Below are 20,610 nucleotides of genomic sequence, written 5' to 3' on the forward strand. Positions count from 1 at the left end.
GCTAGAACACGGCCATACAGCCCGGAAACCACACAGCACCCATGTGAACATGTTATCCACATAACGGAATCATATAGTGGGATTTTTGGTGCTGTTTCCAGGGCTTGTTTCTCAAAGTGTTCCATGTAAAAATTTGCTATTACAGTCAGGGAGGGTGAACCAAGCCCTTGAACAGTACCTGAGGTGCTGTATCAATTATCATCAAGACGACGAGACTGACCTTCTGCCATTTACAGAATATGCCTACAATAATGCTGTGCATCTGAGCATTGGACAGTTCCCTTTCAAAGTGGTGTATGGTCAGAAGGGGAAACCTTTATCACTGCCTGAAGGGGAGGGGCTGAAGGACTTTCATGACTCATTGGGGAACATTCAAAAATTTTGGCCCCATATCTATAAAGCTCTGGTTAAGTACCAAGCTGACAAGAAATGCAAGGATGGTTGCTTTGAGGTGCGGGACTTGGTTTACATTTCCACTAAGAACCTGCGCTGTTTGTAGCCCAGTCGCAAGCTGGGCTTCCTTTCTTTAGAGCCCTTCAAGGTGGTGCGTGTTATAAATGAAATGACTGTGGAGATTGAATTGCCTAAAACTTACAGATCTGTACACTCCATGTCTCATTCCAGCCTCCTGAAAAAGGTACCTCCTCCCAACCTGTAGAATCTGTGCGCAGAGATGCCTCCTGCTTTCCTATTGACCAACAGGAGCACCATGAAGTTACGCACATCCTAGAGAGCACCATGGCCGCTTGCAGTATCTAGTTGCTTGTAGGGAGAATGAGTGGGTGTTCAGGCCCCTCGTTTGGTGCATGAGTTTCACTTCAAATTCCTCAGCCCACTGGGGGTCCTGGGAGAGAACTGAAGGGGGACAGAATGTCATGATCTGACCCTGTTCTGGCCTGATCCTGTCATTCTCTCAGCCAGAGTGTGGGATCTTTTTTGGAGCTGTTGCCTACTTCTTGGTTTCACTTTTAGGCATGGGGTAATCAGCTCATTAAGGCTGCTGGGTTTTACACTTCAAAGCAGTGGTGTTTATGGGGTTGTTTTGCTTTGGTGAAGGTTATGCCTCTGCCTTCCCACTATTCCACATGACTTGGTCCCTCCAAAATACTATGTTGAGTCTAAATCTAATGGGCTTACATTTCAGGAGGAGAGGCTTTGGTTCAACATTAGAAGGAATTTCATAATGATGACGTCGTTCCACTGTTAAGCCTATTACCAGGTAGATGGGCAAGTTTTGCATCAGTGGAGACACTCTAAAAATCTATGCGTTGGGAAAGCTATAGTTGTGGGTTTCAACACTGAGCAGGCAACTGTACTAGAAGCATTTCTAGGCCTCTTGCAACCCCTTACCTGATGTACCTTATCTCTTTTGAGCTACACAGGGATGAGTCCAGTACGTATGAATTAGCAATCTGCATTTTTTGCCAGAGGCACATTTTGATTCTGAGTTTACAGTGGGTATGCTAGGAAAGAACCAGTAGAGAACCCTTGGAAATCACACACTTTATATTTAATATAGTGCAACAAAAATAGGTAAGAATGCAAGAAAATTTACAGATTAAAAAAATATTTCAAACCATCTGATCTTAAAAATAGACAATAGTAGTGAAGCATAAAATACAACCACATAAGTTGCTTTGCACAACCTGGCAGTCAATAACCTCTAAAGTGGCTACTGAAACAATGCTTCATTTCTTAAAGTGAGAGTGTGCTTTTTTGCAGTCTCAGTCTCTCACTTTGATAGGCATTCCTGATGTAGACCTATGTGCCCCTCTGCCAGTTTAGAGGTGGAATAAGCGATAGAGCCCCTCTGGCTGCCAGTGGTCTGAGAACAGACATTGTTCACTTTTGTGTTTTCCTTTTTGTGATGGCTGGCATAAACTTTATACTTCATCAGGAGGATGAAGATGAAAACAAGAACTGAGGCCACAATGATGCCGCCAATGATGATAATCATCGTTCCTCCCAGGAACTGGGCATGGAGAGATCGGCACTGTCTGAATCCCTCCTCTGTGGTGAACTGCACACATCCAACCACTGTGGTTGCTGTCAGAGACGTCACACCATCCTCATGAACAGCCAGAACACAAAGATCATAGTCACGCCCAGCAAACAGGTCAGTCAGGAAGAAGGATTTGCTGGCCGCCGGAATCATCCTGCAAGGAAAGACAAACTCCATGATGGACACGGAAAGGGGGAAAGGAATGAGCAGGCAGGCTGGCTGGCAGGAGTGCCTCTATGGCACAGTTGCCCCGCTGGTGCTATCTGGCAGAGCACTGAGAGAGCGCTGCAGCAGAACCATGTCCAAAGACTAGGAGCTGAATACAGTACACTTCATAGCCTCAAGGATGCCCCCTTCCTCTCCAGGCAAGCAACTGCTTGGCCTACAGCCACCCAGTTCTTCTACTGACCTCCATTCAAACAAGAAAGGAAGGCTCTGATTAATGCTGATAAGCATCAGATGGCAATCTCAAGCACAAACACACCAGAAGAGTCCTGCTGAACCAACAAAGAAACAAGGACCGTTCCCTGGCTATTCCCCCACCCAAATACATTTGTACTCATGTTCTATCTAGGAGCCAGTGATGGACAGCACATCTTCCCTGGATTTTTTATAGATCACACAAGCTAATGGTCATGTGGCACATCTTGTGGCAGTTTACTCTGTAAGGTAAACAAGGGAAGCATGAATAACAACCTCTGCATCCTCCAACACCAAAACAAATGTAACTGCTGTCTTATTAATCTTTGGCCTAAAAATTTACAGGATTTTAAACTGTTATTTATTTTAATACAATGTTATATTTTTGTTTTGTCAGCTGTCTTGAGCCTGACCCTGGTCAGGAAAGAGTGGTGTATAAATCTAATCAAATCAATAAAATAATTCTCATGCATGGAAACGAAACTTATTGAGGCATTCTGCCTATTTTGGGAGTGACAAATCAACGAAGAATTTCATTTTTAAAAGAATCCTCCGAAGTTCAAACACTATTGCCTTGAACCAACTTGTGTCGTGGCTAGGACAGGTCTTGCCCTGTTCTGTGCTGTTGGGCCCATTTTGCCCTCTTCCCATGGCAACGAACCAGGCATGTATTTAGGGTGGGGAAAGTCAGGGCGCATGCTTCAGGCACCACCTCATTGGGGGAGCCCCTTTGCAAGGCAGGAGTATGGGTCAGCCTCCTCTGGCACCTGCTGACCCCGCTTATATATTTCAAAGCAATGCTATGCAACAGTCTGTTAAGATTTACCTCACTCCTTTTCGAAATGTGGGTTCTCTTTCAGTCCTGGGACAGGGACTGCCTTCCTGCCTGGTTGATGGGGGTGGGGGGGCTGGGGCCTGACTCCCCAGCAGCAGAGCCCACAATGGCAGCGATTGCCAAGCCGAAACAGGAGGGGGAAACCCCTGAAGCTTCTGACGAAGATGAGCAGCCTTGTGCCCGGCCACTAGTGCTTCAACTGTGACCATGAAGGTGGGCGGCTTGTGTGTTCCTCCTGTTGCAGCATCCTGCAAGGTTTAAATATACCTCACAGGGTAAAGTCCATTTCTATGACCATTTTTATGCAGCATGAAACAGAATTTCTGCAGAAGCTTGGGGATGAAGCGTGTAAACAGATCTGGCTAGGAATTTATCTCATCTGGAAGAACTGGTCCTAAAATTACTAATGAAGTTCAGCATAAAGATATATGTAAGCTGATGCACACAAGAGATAAACTCCATATACATTCAAACTTGATGGGTCTCACTCCTTACTTAGGAAAGAGATTGTGTGGTATGGGGGGGTGTTAATTAAAATGCTAACTCAGTGCAAAGCATGTCCGTACAAAAACGATGTGAAAAAAATAAGTCAAATGAATTAATTGCATTTGGTTCTGGTGGGTTTTCCAGGCTGTATGGCCTTGGTCTGGTGGGTCTTGTTCCTAACTTTTTGCCTGCATTTGTGGCTGGCATCTTCAGAGGTGTAGCACAGAGGGAAGCACTGTGTGTAACAGACTTCCCTCTGTGCTACACCTCTGAAGATGCCAGCCACAGATGCAGGTGAAACATTAGGAACAAGATCCACCAGACCATGGCCACACAGCCCGGAAAACCCACCGGAACCAGTTGAATCCAGCCATGAAAGCCTTTCTGTTATGCCCAGCTGGCTCTGTGGCATAGAGGTTTCAATGGGAGGCACTCTGGTAGGGGTCTTGCTCTGGGTGGGGACATTTCCTGTAGGGCTGCTGGTGTGAGTCTCCTGAAAAGAGCCATGCTAAAATGTGTGTGGGAGAGGAAAATGTTCTGAGCACCCAGTTGAAGGTGAACCTGATGCTCACAGCATTTGCCCCTCCCAAGCAAACTTTAGCAAAATTGGCTGGTTCCTTTCAGGAGACTCACACCAGCAGCCCTACGGGAAATGCCCCCACAGAGCAAGACCCCTATCACAGTGCCTCCCGTTAAAACCTCTACCACAGCGCCAGCTGGGCCTAACAGAAAGCCCCATTGAAGTCTATGGTGGTAAAAGTAATTTTTCCCACCACAGAACTTGCTGAAGAGCCTGGCAGATTCTGGGGAATTTCTGAGTGTGTAAGCACTGGCTGCTCATTTTTGAACATAGAGGCTTCAGACTTTCAAGGTGGCTCCAAGAGGTCTTGGGTAATAGCATCCAAGCTTGGTGAGCTTTGCTTTTGAGGGTGGGTGAGGGCGCAAGTTGAGAGAGTTCTGAGAGAACTCAGCCAGCAAGTTTCATGTGCAGGAGCAGGGAAACAAAATAAGTCTTTTGGGGGGGCCATAAAATTGAACCCATAAAATTGAAGGTCTCCAAGCCTGGATGCTACTACTAGGAGAGGCTCCTGAGCCACCTTGAACGTCCGGTGCCTCTAAAAAAATGTGCAGCCTGCTCACACACTCAGAAATTCCCCATTGGCTATAATGGAGACAAGGCATTGCAAAACAAAGAATCTTGGGCAAATTTCTTGGGGTGCCAGTCAGGGGTGTATTTTTAAAGCTAGTGACACCAAAATTTCAGGGTATCACCTGTTAACTATTGTTAACTACCACCCACGTTTGGTGAAGTTAGGTTCAGGGGGCTAACTGACTCTCAAATGGGTAGCCCCCATCTCCCGTTAGCTCCCATTGGAAACAATGGGGGATGGGGGCACCCCCTTTAGGGGTCCATAACTTTGGCCCCCCTGAACAAACGTCACCAAACGTGGGTGGTATCATCAGGACAGTCTCCGGATGACATCTTGTAATTTTGGTACTGCTAGCTTTAAAAATGTGCCCCCTGCAGGCGGAAAAACACCAAAATACCCAAAAAGTCCGAATACCTTGCATTTGGATTCATTCATATTTGGGCAGGACATATTTGGACAATTTTTGTCCAAATATGCCCAAGTTCGCCCAGATTCTGTCCAAATCTGGTATTTGTTTCATCCAAATCTCCAACTCTAGAAAGTGATGCTTTTTCAGGGAGGGGATCCACCCCCAAACAGCATCACTTTCAATTTTTTAAAACTGAGGACCCCAGATTCTCCCTGTAAGGTGGATTTAGAAGAAGAATCTGAGCTTCCTGGTTTAAACACCATTAAAAGTGATGCTATTTGGGGGTGGATTCCACTGGAGGTGTTTTGTGAAAGATGATGCTGACATTTGTTTGGTTTTGCTGGGGGTGATTTGTGAGAGATTTACATGCTTAATACCCACTTGCACTGGCTTGGCACAGTTTCTCAGGCTAACAACCTACCTCATAGGGTTGTTTTGAGGACAAAATTAGGAAAGAGAGTTGGTGGGGAGAGAGCCATGTATGTTTTGCTGGGGGTGGGAGGTGTTTTGTGAGCTGGTGCAAAAAATCATTGTTTGGTCATGGGGGTCGCCAGCTCAGGTAACCCTAACCCTAACCCTAACCCTAACCCTAACCCAGGCTCCAGTTTGCCTAGATTCGCCTCTGCCCAACATAGGACTTATTTCTGAGTAGAGGTGCTTAGAATTGCCTCTCGAAGCCCTGTTGGTTTCTGTAGAGATGGGGGCAGAGGTGTGATTTCAGTGCTTGCCCTGGGAGTCATTTTCTGTAGATTTGCCCCTGCAACAAGGTCTTCTGCAGCCCTCAGTATAATCATAAAAGAACACACGATACTTTGATTAACACTCAGAGAGGCCCTGATCCCAGAGAAATGTTCTTTGTTGGGGAAAAAAAGCAATAACCTCCTCAGGTTTTTGGCTGAGAGTAGATGTGTTTCCTTTATGGAAACAAACAAGATACAGACGACCATTTACCCACCTATTAACGTTACCTTTGGGCAGCGGGTAACACCAGGACAGATGGTTAGTTGGATATCCTGAGATAGGCCATAACATTTTTTAGACTTCTACTGATTGCTCGTTCAATGTATAGACAAGTAACTCTTGGCTGGGCTACCGACAGCTAGGCAGAGAAGGGTATAAAACAGTTCACACACATACATGTAGCTCCTATCTGCAGCAAGCTGTGGATCAGAAAAGGAAAGGCAGAGCTTGAATGGGGCAGCCACACCAAAGAAAGGAGGGGGCTGGAAGACTAAAGTCCCGTCTCACTTAGATTTCTCTACTTCCTGTTGGGCAAAGACAGCAGGAAGAAAGAGCACAATCCAGTTAGAACCACTGCTGCACAGCTTTTTAAGAGTATTCTTGTCTTCAATTCTCAACTGTTACATTATTTGATGCTAGCATAAGAGACACAAGGAACAGTTACCTGTACACCAGGATGTCATCAACTGAGCTATTATACTGGATCTGGAACATTCGTATTCCTGGGATGTGGTGCTGGGAAGGCCACTGAATGAGAGCAGAGGAGGAGGTCAGCTCAGTTATGACAACCTTCCTCTCTGGGAAAGATTTGGTTTCATTGGAGAAGCTAGACTTGGCTGAGATCAAGATGTCTGATGGTCCAGGCTCTGGCTCTTTATCAAAGCTGGTGCTGTTTGCAAGGTAAGGGTATGAATTAACCATAAGTTCAACTGGCGCAGTGGACTCTCCTGCAGCATTAGATGCTATGCAAGTAAATATGCCCTTTTCCTCCGAAGATGTCTCCAAAATATCCAGGGTGCCATTCTCATAGGAAATTATTCGGGAAGTGTTGGACACCAGCTTCCCACCAGGTGAAATCCAGCGAACGTACGGCTCTGGGTCACCAACAGCTTTGCACTTCAAAGAAACACTCTGCCCTTCCATGACAACCTGCTTTGGGGCTCTGTGTGTTATCATTGGAGGCTCACAGGCAAATTCTTCCTCTTTAATGGACCAAAAGTACTTCCCCATCAGTTCTGGCGGAGAGGCACATGTTTCCAGGTCATCCTCCCTGGTAAGGCGCCTCAGCCACACAAGTTCACAATTGCAGTGCAGGGGGTTCCCACCAAAACTCAGCACCAAAGAGGACAAGGGAGACCCCTTTGGTTTGGCGTAGACAGGGATTCGTGAAAAGAGCGGGTCTGGGGGAATCTTTTTTAACTTGTTGGATGTCATGTCTAACCGAGCCAATTTATGAAGGTTTGAGAAAATCCCTTCAGGTACAAAATCTATAAGGTTATGATCTAAGCTGATGGTATTGACATTGGAGAGCCTTCCAATAGTTTCCCAAGGAACTTTAACAATATTATTATAAGATAGATCTAGATCCTCAATCACGTCAATGAAATCATCCAAAGAGCCAGGAGAAATACAGTTCAGTTGGTTGTTACTAAGAATTAAGTGTCGCAGATTGAATAACCCTTTGAAATGATCCTCACTGATATAGGTGAGTCTATTACTATCCAGGTGCAAAGCATGAAGGCCTTTAAGATCAAAAAATGCATATGGCATAATTTGACTGATGGTATTTCGGGAGAGTGTCAAGTGAATCAGATTGGTCATGTTGGCAAAATCCTTCCGTCGGAGCGTAGTGATAAAATTATCCATCAGTCGGAGCTCTGCTGTTTGCCTGTCAATGGTCGGAGGAACAAAGAGAAGCCCCGTCTTTGTGCAGAGAATGGTGAATGACGGAGACAGGCTCTGGCACATGCATCTTGTGGGACACATCATGGCATTCACTGCAGTGCTCAACAACAGTAGGTACAAGACCACCCCTTCCATGGCAAGGAAGGTGAAACACCTGCAGGAGACAAATAAACTAAATCAATCTTAAGGTCATTAAAGCAGTATTCACTTAAAAAGACATAGAAATCTCCCAATAAAAACAAAGGATTCGGGGGCACCCACACTGCCAAAATCTAACTTCTGGTCATCCTCTCCAACGTGTCTCAGTTGCTTTTGTATACATGACTGAACCTTGCACTACTTTCTCAAGAGGACGCACCCAGATGATTGTGTGGATCCTATCTCACTAGGATAGTGAGACAGAAATCTTCAGAAATAGAAATGTGAAGATGGTATGCAAGCAGAACATAGCCTTGAGATCTGGGATTTTTCAGACTGTTGTGCATCTCAGTTAATCTTTTAAAAATCAAGGTTCTAATGTAGACTGACTGGACAGAAATGCACAATAACACTTCTGAATCCAGAGCCCAAGCTCAGTGGTGCTGCTGAGTGTTCAGGTATGAAGATTCAGAACCCAGCATAATGCCTTACACTTTCACCATGATCTCCAAAAGGAAAGTAACTTATGGAAGATTGCATGGAAGATTGACTTACTCTGTAAAATTCTTGGTACAGAATTTGATAATTAAATTTTAAAGTACAGCAAGTTTTAAAGTACAGGTTACTAATAATAAACAATGAGAAGGCCAGACAAGAGAAGAGACACACAGAAGCAGTCTTTTCTCACAAGTCCCACATTTGCTTTCCCAGCTGACACTGCAAGAGAACTTTGACTCTTGGGGGTTTGCTTGAAGCCCCTGAACTTTCAAGTCCATCACAGATTCGATTCACTCACGTCAGCAGTCCCTTCCCCATTAGCTTTTCAGGGGTCCTCCACTGTTCCATCTTTTTTTCTTCTGACCTTCCCACCCACTGTCTCCATGTCATGTACGGCTCAGCCAATGGTTGGATACTTATGTGATTCAATGGCATGATGGAGCCCCTTTCTACACAAAAGGCATTTGGGCTCAGTGATTTCCTCTGAAAGGTTGCCTCTGAAACAACATAAAGTCCTGCAGGAGGACAGCCGGGGAAGAGGAGAGTCTGAATAATCTGCAAAAGAATGTTCACATTGTTACCGACAAGAAAATAGGAAAAATATTTTCCTGAGCCCATTGCTGAACTTACACTGGCTAAGGAGCAGAGCAAAGAGACCAGTGTTGTCCAAAAGTCTCCATAGGGCCTGGAAAGGACGTATATATGTGATTGTGCCAATGTTTTACATGGTTTCCTTCTTGCTGTTATCCCTTTTAAGGTTTAATATAAGCCCCTTAGCGTTGGAATTATTATTTGCCCAATGTCTAGGATTATACTTTAGCTGGGTTCTCCAGTTGATTTAAGGTTTGTTATTGTTAATTTAGGATACTCTTGCTTATATGTATATGTGCTTGTACTGTATTGGAGGTTCTTTTAGATTTCCCTCTAATGTTTAAGTTTATAAATGTTAGTTTAGATCTGTATCTGTTGGAAAAAGAAGCAGCTTGTAGCAGCTGATATTAAGGGCCAAGGAAGCTAGCCTTGGAATTCAGTTTGGGCCAACAACCGGTAGATCTCTTTAGCGAAAACAAAGACTCCTTTGGATTTACAAATTGAATCTGAAGACGGCACCCCAGATATTCCAGCCGTTGAAAGACGTGCCAGGATCACCATTGGACCATTTGAACTTTCTTTTGTTGCGGGACTGAGGCGCGGGAGCCTCAGGTCATAATTCAAGGAAGCAGCCCATCTGATAACCAGATTACTGGGTGTGTTAAACAGGCTCACCCAGTTTTATGAATGAACATTCTCCGCTCTCCATTTCAGCACTATCGTAAAGTCTCGCGGGAAGATGCCTGACAGAGAGATCTCATGGTTTCATTCACAAAGTTGTAATTGTATCTTTTATTTTATGTGTTGATGTTTCTTTATTGTTGTACGGCAAGGGACCTGCCTCCTTACCTGCCCTTTTGATCTGTGTGTATACAAGTTCTTGCACTTGGTTATGAGAGTGCGATTCCCCTGCCTGAGCTGTAGCAACCACTTCCGAATAAAATACTTTGCTTTGAAGAACACCGGCTTCCTGCGCCTCACTACGTTGCCTGAGCTGAAATCACTTAATGTTACCAAGCAGCAGCAGTAACAACATGAAACCTACATTTGTGACAAGAGGACATGATGTGCTTACAAAACTGCTCCTTTTCCAAAGAAAGTGGTGTAACACCCCCCTCGCCCCCCTGGCCATCTGAATGACTTCACCCTGGCTCTGAGCTCATCAGAAGAGCTCATCATGTCTGTCAAGCAAGCATCGCTTGTTCACCTACATTAATCCACTAAACTCAAATTTAGGACAGACATCTTTACATAAGGCAATTAGTGAAGTTTGGGGATGATGGCATTAAAACAGGACAAGATCAATTCACCGAGGAGACAGTTTAGGGCTGAGCAGCAAATGGCAGGCACCCTTTGTGTGGGGGAGGGGGAGGGGGAGGGGGCAGGAGCCTAATCTCTTCCGGCCTGGCTGTCAGGTTTTTCAGGGGCTTCTGTTTGGAAACTATGGGGAATAATCTGCTAGATTGGAGCCAATGTGGTGCAGAAATTAACAGTACTGGGCTTCAGTTAAAGTCTCCACTCTGCCATGAAGCTTACTGAGTAATCAAGGGCCCAATTTAGCCTAGTCCACCTCGTGGGGTTGTAGGTAGTGAGGATAAAACGGGGAAGAATCAATTACACAGCATTCCAAAGCTCCTTGAAGGAATGGGAGGATAACAAATGAATTGTTTGTCAGGGTGCTTTCCCTGACTTTGGTGAACAGGGTGAAAGAGACTGTGCTGGTGGGGGGGTGGATCTTCGTGAGAGCAGCTTCAGTTCATCATCATACCAACTGGAAAGTGCCCCGGGGTGTTGGGCATGACTTGGCTGACTAAGTGTCAGGCCCCACCCTTCTGGGCCTGCCAAAACGTGCAAGACATGCCCGGGCATGTCTGGCTGCAGCTGGACTCGCATTAGCATTGCCCGAGGCCCTGCCTTTTGTTACTGCAGTAATGTAGTGAAAGGAGTCCACCGACTCTCCCTAATCGCCCCTTCCCGGGGAGAAGCCAAGCCATTCCCAAAACAATGTATCTACCGCAACTGTCTTCAACTGTCCTTCCTCATGCTGATATGGGGGGAATGCAAAGGTGGGGGCTATCCCACTCCAACCCTACTGTAATCTCAAGGTTTATACTGGGGCCAGGGAGCTGGGGCTTCAGTCTCCGCTACCTGGCCATAGGGTACTGACACAGTTCTAATAAAGCTCCTGAAGCCATTCTCGAGTCTTGCTATTGACTGGGGTACCAAACACTCAACACTAAGCATGATCCCACAACACAATGGAGTGCAGGACTCTGAAGATTCTCATCCCCTTGCATGAGTGGGAGCAACAGAGGCAGCTACAAGGAAGGATGTAGAGATTGTGCACCTCTTGGGTGGCCACCCTGGCTACAGAAGAGGCAGTTAAGACTCCACAGGAGTACAGAGACTACCAGTTTTTGAGGAGAGGGAGTGTAATACCCTTCCTCCCCACTGCAAAACGGACTGTGGGATTGAGTTGGTCCCAGGCGCTAAACTTCCAAAGGGGTGGTTGAATTCCATGAGCACCTAGCAGTCTGAAGCACTACCAGAATTTTCGGATAAAAATTTAGCCCGGGGGCTCGTTTGACCCACTACTTCTCCACTAGCTGCTCTGTTGTTATTCTGGAAGAAGGACAGCACTTTAAGTCTGTGCACTGACTATAGGAGCCTGGATGTCATCTCAATAACCCACAAGTAGGCTCTCCTGCTGACAAAAGACTTGTTGGGGAGTTTGGCAAAGGGCAAAATGTTCACTAAGCTGGACTTACGAGAAGCTTATTACACAGTGTGCATCAGAGAGGACGGCAGATGGAAGACGGCTTTTAACACAAAATATGGACAATTTGAATATTTGCTCATGCCTCTTGGACTCAGTGGAGCTTCTGGGGTTCTTATAAACTTAATCAATGAGGTCCTGCAAGATCTCTTGTTCAGAGGAGCAGTGGCATATTTGGATAATGTGCTGATTTACTCTGAAACAACAGAAGAGTTTGTGCTCCAGTAAGGGAGGTGCTCCAGTGTTCAAGGGATAACCGTCTCTTTGCTAAACTGCTGAAGTGTGAATTCTGCCAGGACCAACTGGACTTCCTCGGCTACCAAGTGTCCAAGGCTGGGATTGAGATGGATCCCCAAAAGATGCAGGATGTCCTGTGATGGGAACCTCCATGTACCCACAAACAGATAAGAACATAAGAACAAGCCAGCTGGATCAGACCAGAGTCCATCTAGTCCAGCTCTCTGCTACTCGCAGTGGCCCACCAGGTGCCTTTGGGAGCTCACCTGCAGGAGGTGAAAGCAATGGCCTTCTGCGGCTGTAGCTCCCGATCACCTGGTCTGTTAAGGGATCTGCAATCTCAGATCAAAGAGGATCAAGATTGGTAGCCATAAATCGACTTCTCCTCCATAAATCTGTCCAAGCCCCTTTTAAAGCTATCCAGGTTAGTGGCCATCACCACCTCCTGTGGCAGCATATTCCAAACACCAATCACACGTTGCGTGAAGAAGTGTTTCCTTTTATCAGTCCTAATTCTTCCCCCCAGCATTTTCAATGAATGCCCCCTGGTTCTAGTATTGTGAGAAAGAGAGAAAAATTTCTCTCTGTCAACATTTTCTACCCCATGCATAATTTTATAGAGGCGTCAATCATATCCCCCCCCCCCCCCTCAAGGCGTCTCCTCTCCAAACTAAAGGAAAAAAAGTCCTGCAAAGCAGCTGCAGCCTCTCCTCGCAAGGAAAGGTGCTCCAGTCCCTCAATCCCTCCCTCCCCTTGCCCTTCTCTGCACTTTTTCTATCTCTTCGATATCCTTTTTGAGATGTGGTGACCAGAACTGAACACAGTACTCCAAGTGCGGTCGCACCACGGCTTTATATAAGGGCATGACAATCCTTGCAGTTTCATTACCAACTCCTTTCCTAATTATCCCCAGCATAGAGTTTGCCTTTTTCACCTGAACCAAGCTGCCATGCATTGAGTTGACATTCCCATGGAACTATTTCAACTAAATTAAGCCAAAAAATCCCTCTTTCCTGGTCTGTCAGACTGATAGCACTGACCCGCTTGCTTAGCGTGTATGTGAAGTTTGGATTTTTTTGCTCCCTATGTTGCATCACTTTGCATTTTTTGCTACCATTGAACTGCATTTGCCATTTCTTAGTCCACTCCACACCCCTAATTTATCAAGGTCCGGCTTGGAGCTCTTGCGCCAATCTTCCTATGCGGTTCTTCACCCACCCTTACATAATTTGGTATCATCTGCAAACTTGGCCCACCACATTTACCCACCCTCCTACTTCCAGGTCATTTTATGAATAAGTTAAAGAGCACTGGTCCCCAAAACGGATCCTTGGGAGGACACCACTCCTCTATATCTCTCCATTAGTGAAGAACTTCCCATTTATACCCACCCTTTGTTTCCTGTTCCTCAACCAGTTTTTAATCCATAGGAGGACTTCTCCTCTTATTCCTTCATTGCTGAGTTTTCTCAACAGTCTCTGGTGAGGAACTTTGTCAAAAGCCTTTCGGAAATCCAAGTAGACAATGTCCACTGGTTCCCCCTTATCCACATGCCTGTTTACACCCTCAACGAACTCTAGTAAGTTTGTAAGACAGGACTTGCCTCTGCAAAAGACATGCTGACTCTTCCTCAGCAGGTCTTGCTTTTCCACATGTTTAACAATTTTATCTTTAATGATAGATTCTACTAATTTACCAGGAACAGATGTCAAACTGACTGGCCTGTAATTTCCTGGGTCCCCCCTAGACCCTTTCTTTTTATAACATGGAGACGATGTGTATGACTGTTGGTCAGACCCATGCTGAACTACAGAGAGTTCAGAAGGAGGCCCGGCTGGCTCAGCTGCAACAGGTTCCACTTGGGCAGCCCCCGGTCCCAGCCGATGGGGCACCAGGTGGGGATGGAGTGCCAGCGTGGGTGCCAGGGCAAGCAGCAGATGGTCAGCAAATGGCTGGAGCAGGTCAACTGGCTCAGCCGGTCATGCCTGCTCCACCTGTGCCAGCACCACCTCTGATTCCTCCTCTGCCAGTGATCCCTGCTCTACCTGTGCAGCTGGTACCAGCACCACCTCTGATCCCTCCTCTGCCAGTGATCCCTGCTCTACCTGTGCAGCTGGTACCAGCACCACCTCTGATCCCTCCTCTGCCAGTGATCCCTGCTCTACCTGTGCAGCTGGTACCAGCACCACCTCTGATTCCTCCACCTCCGCCACCCCTGTATCCACTTCAGCCTCCCTTCGGGTACCCGATGGTGCCCCCGTTTGGATACCCGATGGTGCCCCCGTTTGGATACCCGCCTCCTATAGCCCCTTGTGTAGGGTTGAATGTACACTACAAACGGCTCCCAGCCTTTTTGGTGCAAGTCAGTGCTCACATGCAGCAATACGACCAGCAGTACCAGCATGATACCTAGCGAGTTTATGAAGTGGGATCTGCATTGGATGAGGCCGTGGTGGAATGGTATGTGAGCCTGTTCCAGCGAGGGGCTGGTGAATTACAGGACTCTCAAATATTCATGATGACTCTCTGCCGATGTTTGAAAGCCCCTTCGTGGGGGAGGAGGCAAAGAAGGAGCTTATGATGATGTGTCAGGGGAATACTCCTTTCGTAGAGTTTGTGGAAAATTTCCACACAGTGGCCAGCAAAATCCCTGATTGGGATGAACCTGTCAAGATTTATGCCTTCAAACAGGCCCTGCACCCTGAATTATTGAAATGGGCTTTGCAAAGGGACAGTCCGGGCACTTTAATGGAGTGGATCAGGCTGGTTGGCATGTCCGATGCACGTATGCATGAAGTCAAAGCCCATGCTGGTAAACCAACGGGGCCTCCTGGGGTCGGTGCCCCAAAGAAACCTGCTCCTCGCCGGAAACTCTCAGAGATGGAGAATGAGCGACGTCGGCGTCTAGGATTGTGCCTGTATTGCGGAGGATCCGGCCACCTTGGTGCTACTTGCCCAGCGAAGCAGCCAGCAAAGCCTCCCGTCTCCAGTAAGAACGACACGTCGGCCAAGAGACCCAATCCAAAGAAAGGAGCGGTGCGCCTTGCTCTACCTACAGAGCTGACGAGGAGTTTTGCGTGCCCCCCCATGGGCGGCCACTGTGATGCTGGAATCCACCCCCAAACAGCATCACTTTCCAATGGTGTTTAAACTAGGGAGCCCAGATTCTCCTTTTAAATCCACCTTAAAGGAAGAATCTGGGGTCCCCAGTTAAAACAAAATTGAAAGTGATGTTGTTTTGGGGTGGATTCTCCCCCACCCTGAAACAGCATCACTTTCAATGTTTAAACTGGGGACCTCAGATTCTCCCTTTAAATCCATACTGAAGGGGGTGGATTTAAAAGGAGAATCTAGAGAAATTTGGGGGTGCCTGCTGTCAGGGGTGCAATTGTTAAGCTAGCAGCACGAAAATTTCAGGGTATCTTTAGGAGACGTTCCTGATGATACCACCCAGATTTGGTGAAGTTTGGTTCACGGGGTCCAAAGTTATGGACCCTCAAAGGTGCAGCCCCCATCTTCTGTTAGCTCCCATTGGAAACAATGGGGGATGGGGCACCCCTTTGTGAGTCCATAACTCTGGACCCCCTGAACCAAACCTCGCCTAACTTGGGTGGTATCATCAGAAGAGTTTCACAAAAGACCCCTGAAATTTTGGTGCTGCTAGCCTAAAAATTGTGGCCCCTGCAGGCCAAAAACTGAAAAAACACTAAAAAATGCAAAAACACAAACGAACCTGAATTCCCCCCCCCCCCCCCCCGCCCTGTGCCTGGTGCAGTGCGCACCTCCCGGACCCCTGGTAGCTCCGTCTCTGCCTCAGAGCAATGCAAGACTCTGGCATTCTGCTTCTCACACTGTTCAAGCACAGCCACTTACCTTTCTCAACTGCTTGAATTGCAGCTGACGGAAACCCTCCAAGTCACACACGGCAGATCCCTGAGGAAAGAAAAAGAATGTTCCTTCTGTGCCTCCTGGACAGATGCAACAGGTTTCAAGTTCCTTTTCTGATAGAAAACCTTTTTTTGGGGGGTTTTGCAGTTTGCTGAATCATAAAAGGTGCTAAGAGCTTAATTGAAACCCACCATGTGGAACTGACTGGAGCAAAGAACATGGAAGGTTGCAAGACGCCAACTCTCCAGTCTAATTCCTCCCAGCCAAACAAGGCAGGGGCACTGTTGTGGACTGAGGTATGTCCAGCTTGAAATGCAAATTAACCTGCCAACAAAACAGAGCACCGGGGAAAGAGTTCATCCAGGGAGCAGAGACCTTGTTGGCATTTGCTGGAGCAGCGGCCACATTTGCTTCCCAGCAGTTTCCACTCTGACCTTTGTTCAGGAAGCAGACTGAGACTGAGATCCTGTGCTGCAGGCAAGCAGCTGCTAGACTGAATTGCTGGAAAAAAGGAACTTTTCATTGCATTTCTAGATATTTTGGACTGCTGCTGTCAAGCAGTCAGAGAAGCTTGTAGAAATTGGGCCAGGCACAAAGAACAGTGGCTAACAACGGGACACAGGTAAGAAGATCTACTCTTACTTTCCAAAGACCTTCACACTGACAGTCAGTCTGTCCTCAGTCTCGGGTGCACATCCCTTGCTCCTAGAGCCTTTGAAGCAACAGATTTGCCACGCAGAGCCATCACTTGCCATTCAACACAGTAGTCTGGCCAGACTTCCCAGGCAGCCATCCCTCCTGAAAGGAAAGAGAGACCATGCTCTTAGTTCAAACAAGCACTGTATTGCCCTGACTGCCCGATCCTTGCCACCACACTCCAGCTCTCCACCAAGAACCATGGTTTTTGTTCAGCATTCAAGCAACACCTAAAAGCCTTATGAAGGCAGGGAGAAAAACCTGGACTCCTTCTCCATCCCACTGAAACCAGGTAGCTGTTTGAGCACAGAAACAACTCAGCTGAGACATGCCCCAGCTATTTGAGGGAAGAGATCTCCACGGGATAAAGTTTATTCTGCCCCAGAGGTCCTGCTCTGCTCAAGTGGGAAGCAGAGGGTGGGTTGTATTCCCTCTTCCCATAATGACTATGATGCTTCCACCTCCATTACCATAGTTGAAGGCCCTGTATATTGAACTGGGGCAAGCTGATAGCAATCCTGGTCCACTGTGTCTCTACGAACTCTTCCTGGCAACACATGGGCAGGAGAAAAGTAGGCTACAACATTAGCACACAGAGATATGCCACAGCAGCCAAGTGCCAGACACAAAAGTTGACATTGAGGCCTCACAGAAAAAGCTGGGACAAATGAATTCTTAGCCCTGACTTGTCCTATTCTGGATTCTAAGCCACCCAGCAAGAAAGGAAGTCAACAAGGCAGGCAGGAGACTGGGGTGGGTGTATGTTTGTGCCCATGCATGTTGTGCATTACTTACGCAAACAGAAAAACAGGAAATCCTGGAGCTGCTAGGGGAACTCCATAGCAACAGCAGCAGCCCACACCTTGGGTCACACCCAGTAGATGAGCAAGGAGTCATTTATTTTCCTCAAGTTCTGAGATGCTCCCGAGAGGGCCTCCTCCATCCACCCAACTGTCAGGACTGCAACTCCCAGCATGCACCGGATCCCACCTTTTTTCAAAAAGAGTGGGAAAGCAAACTGAGAAGCTACATCCCACCGGAACTTCACGGCCAATGAGAGGTCAGAGACTGGGCGAGGGAAGAAAGCTGATTCGTTGTTGTTGAGTTCAGAAATAAAATAAATACTGGAACTGAGGACACGAATCCTCAGTTCCGGCACCCTGTAGTTAGGGCGACATAAATCAATAAAGTTCCTTTTCTAAAATTAGCTTTGTCTGAATGTGTTCAACCTTACCAGGGGTCTGCAACCCGTGGCTCCAGAGCCGCATGCGGCTCTTTCAGCCTTCTACTGCGGCTCCACATGGCCTGGAGGTTGGAGGGTAGTGTGGGCGTGTCCCTCCAGCCCTCTAGAGCAGTGCTGGAAGGAAAGGTGAGTGGAGGGGCCGAACTGGAGGCGGCTCTGTGCGTGAGGGCGCTGCTTTTCACATCCCCTCCACTCACCTCTCCTTCCAGCACTGCTCTGGAGGGCTGGAGGGACACGCCCATGCTGCCCTACAACCCCAGAGCAGGAGGTCAGAGGGTAGCGTGGGCATATCCCTCCAGAGCAGCCGCCATCCCCCCTCTGCCCCACAGAGCAGCCCGAGATACAGCGGTATTGGGCAGGCTGCAGCCACCATCCCCCCTCTGCCCCACGGAGCAGGCGGCTGCCTGCTCCATTGGGCAGAGTGGGTTTCCCTACCCGGCGCCATTGCCTCCTGCAGCACGAGAGGCAGCGGCACTGGGCAGGCCGTGGCCGCCTTCCCCCCTCTGCCCCACACAGGGGGCTGCCTGCTCCGTCAGACAGAGGGGGTTTCCCTGCACTGCGCCTCCGCCTCCCAGGGCTGGAAGGAAAGGTGAGTGGAGGGGCCGAACTGGAGCAGAGCCGCCTCTCCAGCTTGGTAGATCTTCGGAGCCGTGGAAAATGGGTCAAAATTGCTCTTTGGGTGGTAAAGGTTGCCTACCCCTGAGCCTTACATTGTGCTGGTACTCGCTCTTATTGTTTTACCACATGCCCAGACCTCCTATAGCAGTGATGGCGAACCTTTTCGAGACTGAGTGCCTAAATTGCAACCCAAAACCCACTTATTTATTGCAAAGTGCCAACACGGCAGTTTAATCTGAATACTGAGAAGCATTACTCGAAAGTAAGCTTGGTGAAGCTACCGTGCAACACTTCAAATGGGTGAATCACGACCCTAGGAGGGTTTACTTGGAAGCAAGCCCCATTGCCAGCAACCGAGCTTACTCCCAGGTAAACGATCGTACCCAGGTCAGCCGAGATATGTGTATGTGTGGGAGGGAGTGATTTTCCACCCCTCCACATGACGGACTCTGTGCACGCATGCCCACAGAAAGGGCTCTTAGTGCCACCTCTGGCACCCGTGCCATAGGTTCGCCACCGCTGTCCTTTAGGCATGGCTGGGTCAGGAGAACAAATCTATGCCCGCTATCCTGGACTCTCCCCAGCAGGACGAGGGACCCCGGTCAGGCGGCCTACACCCAATCAAGCGGGCATGACACCACCCCCTGCCGTTCGTCCTGGACAGGGGTCGGCACCCTCCGCGAAGATGTGGAACGAGCAGGCCTGGCCACATTCCTAGCCAATTACCAAGCACTGGGAAGAGAATCGAGCCGTGAGGTGGACAAGCAGCGGCGTGCTTACGAGGCACTGTGACTCCAGCAAGAGGAGGTCACTCAGGAGAGGGACCTGCTACAATCCGACCTTTCGCAGCAAGTGGCGTTCCTGATGGCTGAACGGGAAGGGGAGAGAACAGCTCTCAAGCCCTCCACAACTGTGGAGGGGGCCGAGGGGGCCGACGTGGAAGGCGAGCTAAGAGCTGAGCTGCGCTCCCGATGGGGGCAGCAGTGTCAGGATGCTTCGTGGGGGCTGGGGCTGCTGGGCACTTTGGGCTTTTGTGGGATGGGGATGTTCCTCTGTATTTCATTTCTTACAGTTCTTACCACCAGGTGCTGGTCAAGGTCAGCTCCAACGGACTTTTGCTCTTATCAAACTGCCTGCATATTTCACTGTTCACATGAGGGGGGGGGGTGCTTCCTCATTACTGCTGTTTGCACACAGAGAAGTCAATTCTGGCTTTTCCAAGCTGTCCTCCGGATGTATGAATAAATCCCTGTTCTCTATAAGGTGTTGTTTCTATCACTGGGGATATGACAGGCAACTACCTGACCTTACACTGGACCGCAGTCCCTACCACCAGGGCAGCGGGTCGGTCACCGCAGGGAGGAGCGCTCCAACCTACTGACAAGGTCCTGTGTCCCAGGGAGGGCCTCGGAAAAGTTTTAAGGTGGACTTTGATGGGAATCCAGATGAACTTGCCTTTTTCTTGATCCAAGTGGGTTCGTACATGGAGGTCCACGGTAGCAGCTTCTACTCAGACTGGGAGAGAGTGTTCGAGATCGGGACCCAGGGGGAGGCTGCTAATTGGCTAGTGGGACTAGTAGAGGAAGATGTGCCAGAAATCTACAATCTAGAATGGTTCCTGCTGGCCCTTCGAAAGAGGTTTGAGGACCCTTTGGCGGAAGAGAAGGCTTGGGGCGAACTACAATGCCTACAGCAAGGGAACCGCTCAGTCTGCGAGTTTGCCGCTGACTTCCGCAGGCTAGCCAGCCGCTTGTGTGGGTGGCCAGAGTTGGTCCTGGTCCAGCTCTTCAAGGACGCTCTTCACCCCAAGGTACTAGAATGGGCCCTGATCCACGGCAACCCTGAAACGTTAATGGAATGGATCAGGTGGGCAAGGGATGCTGAGACGTGGATCCGGCAAGAGGAGTAGTCGGAACAATGGTGGAACCGCACCCAACGCCAGCTGCTCCGGACGGCAGAAAAGGCCATGGACAATG

At 48.2% G+C, this 20,610-nt stretch overlaps 2 protein-coding genes across 12 annotated transcripts in view; one reads left to right on the forward strand and one right to left on the reverse strand.

Moving 5' to 3' along the window:
• SPTBN4 (spectrin beta, non-erythrocytic 4) overlaps positions 1-20,610 on the forward strand; it is a 573,187-nt gene that overhangs the window by 457,372 nt on the left and 95,205 nt on the right. The window lies entirely within an intron of this gene.
• The window catches only part of LOC125430717 (leucine-rich repeat and fibronectin type III domain-containing protein 1-like protein), a 34,878-nt gene continuing 15,759 nt past the window's right edge, over positions 1,492-20,610 (reverse strand). For 2 of the 5 annotated variants that reach the window (XM_048492878.1, XM_048492879.1), the window contains exons 2-4: positions 16,720-16,875; positions 6,709-8,103; positions 1,492-2,156 (exon numbers count right to left, since the gene is read on the reverse strand). In XM_048492878.1, the coding sequence (XP_048348835.1) occupies positions 1,733-2,156; positions 6,709-8,103; positions 16,720-16,832 (1,932 nt within the window). In that variant the 5' untranslated portion in view covers positions 16,833-16,875 and the 3' untranslated portion in view covers positions 1,492-1,732. Of the gene's footprint in view, positions 2,157-6,708; positions 8,104-8,883; positions 12,389-16,062; positions 16,123-16,719; positions 16,876-20,610 lie in introns of those variants that run through there. The other 3 variants (XM_048492877.1, XM_048492881.1, XM_048492876.1) reach the window with 3 other exon arrangements.

The sequence above is a fragment of the Sphaerodactylus townsendi genome, linkage group LG04 (genome assembly GCF_021028975.2).
Source record: "Sphaerodactylus townsendi isolate TG3544 linkage group LG04, MPM_Stown_v2.3, whole genome shotgun sequence".
Taxonomy (NCBI): Eukaryota; Metazoa; Chordata; class Lepidosauria; order Squamata; family Sphaerodactylidae; genus Sphaerodactylus; species Sphaerodactylus townsendi.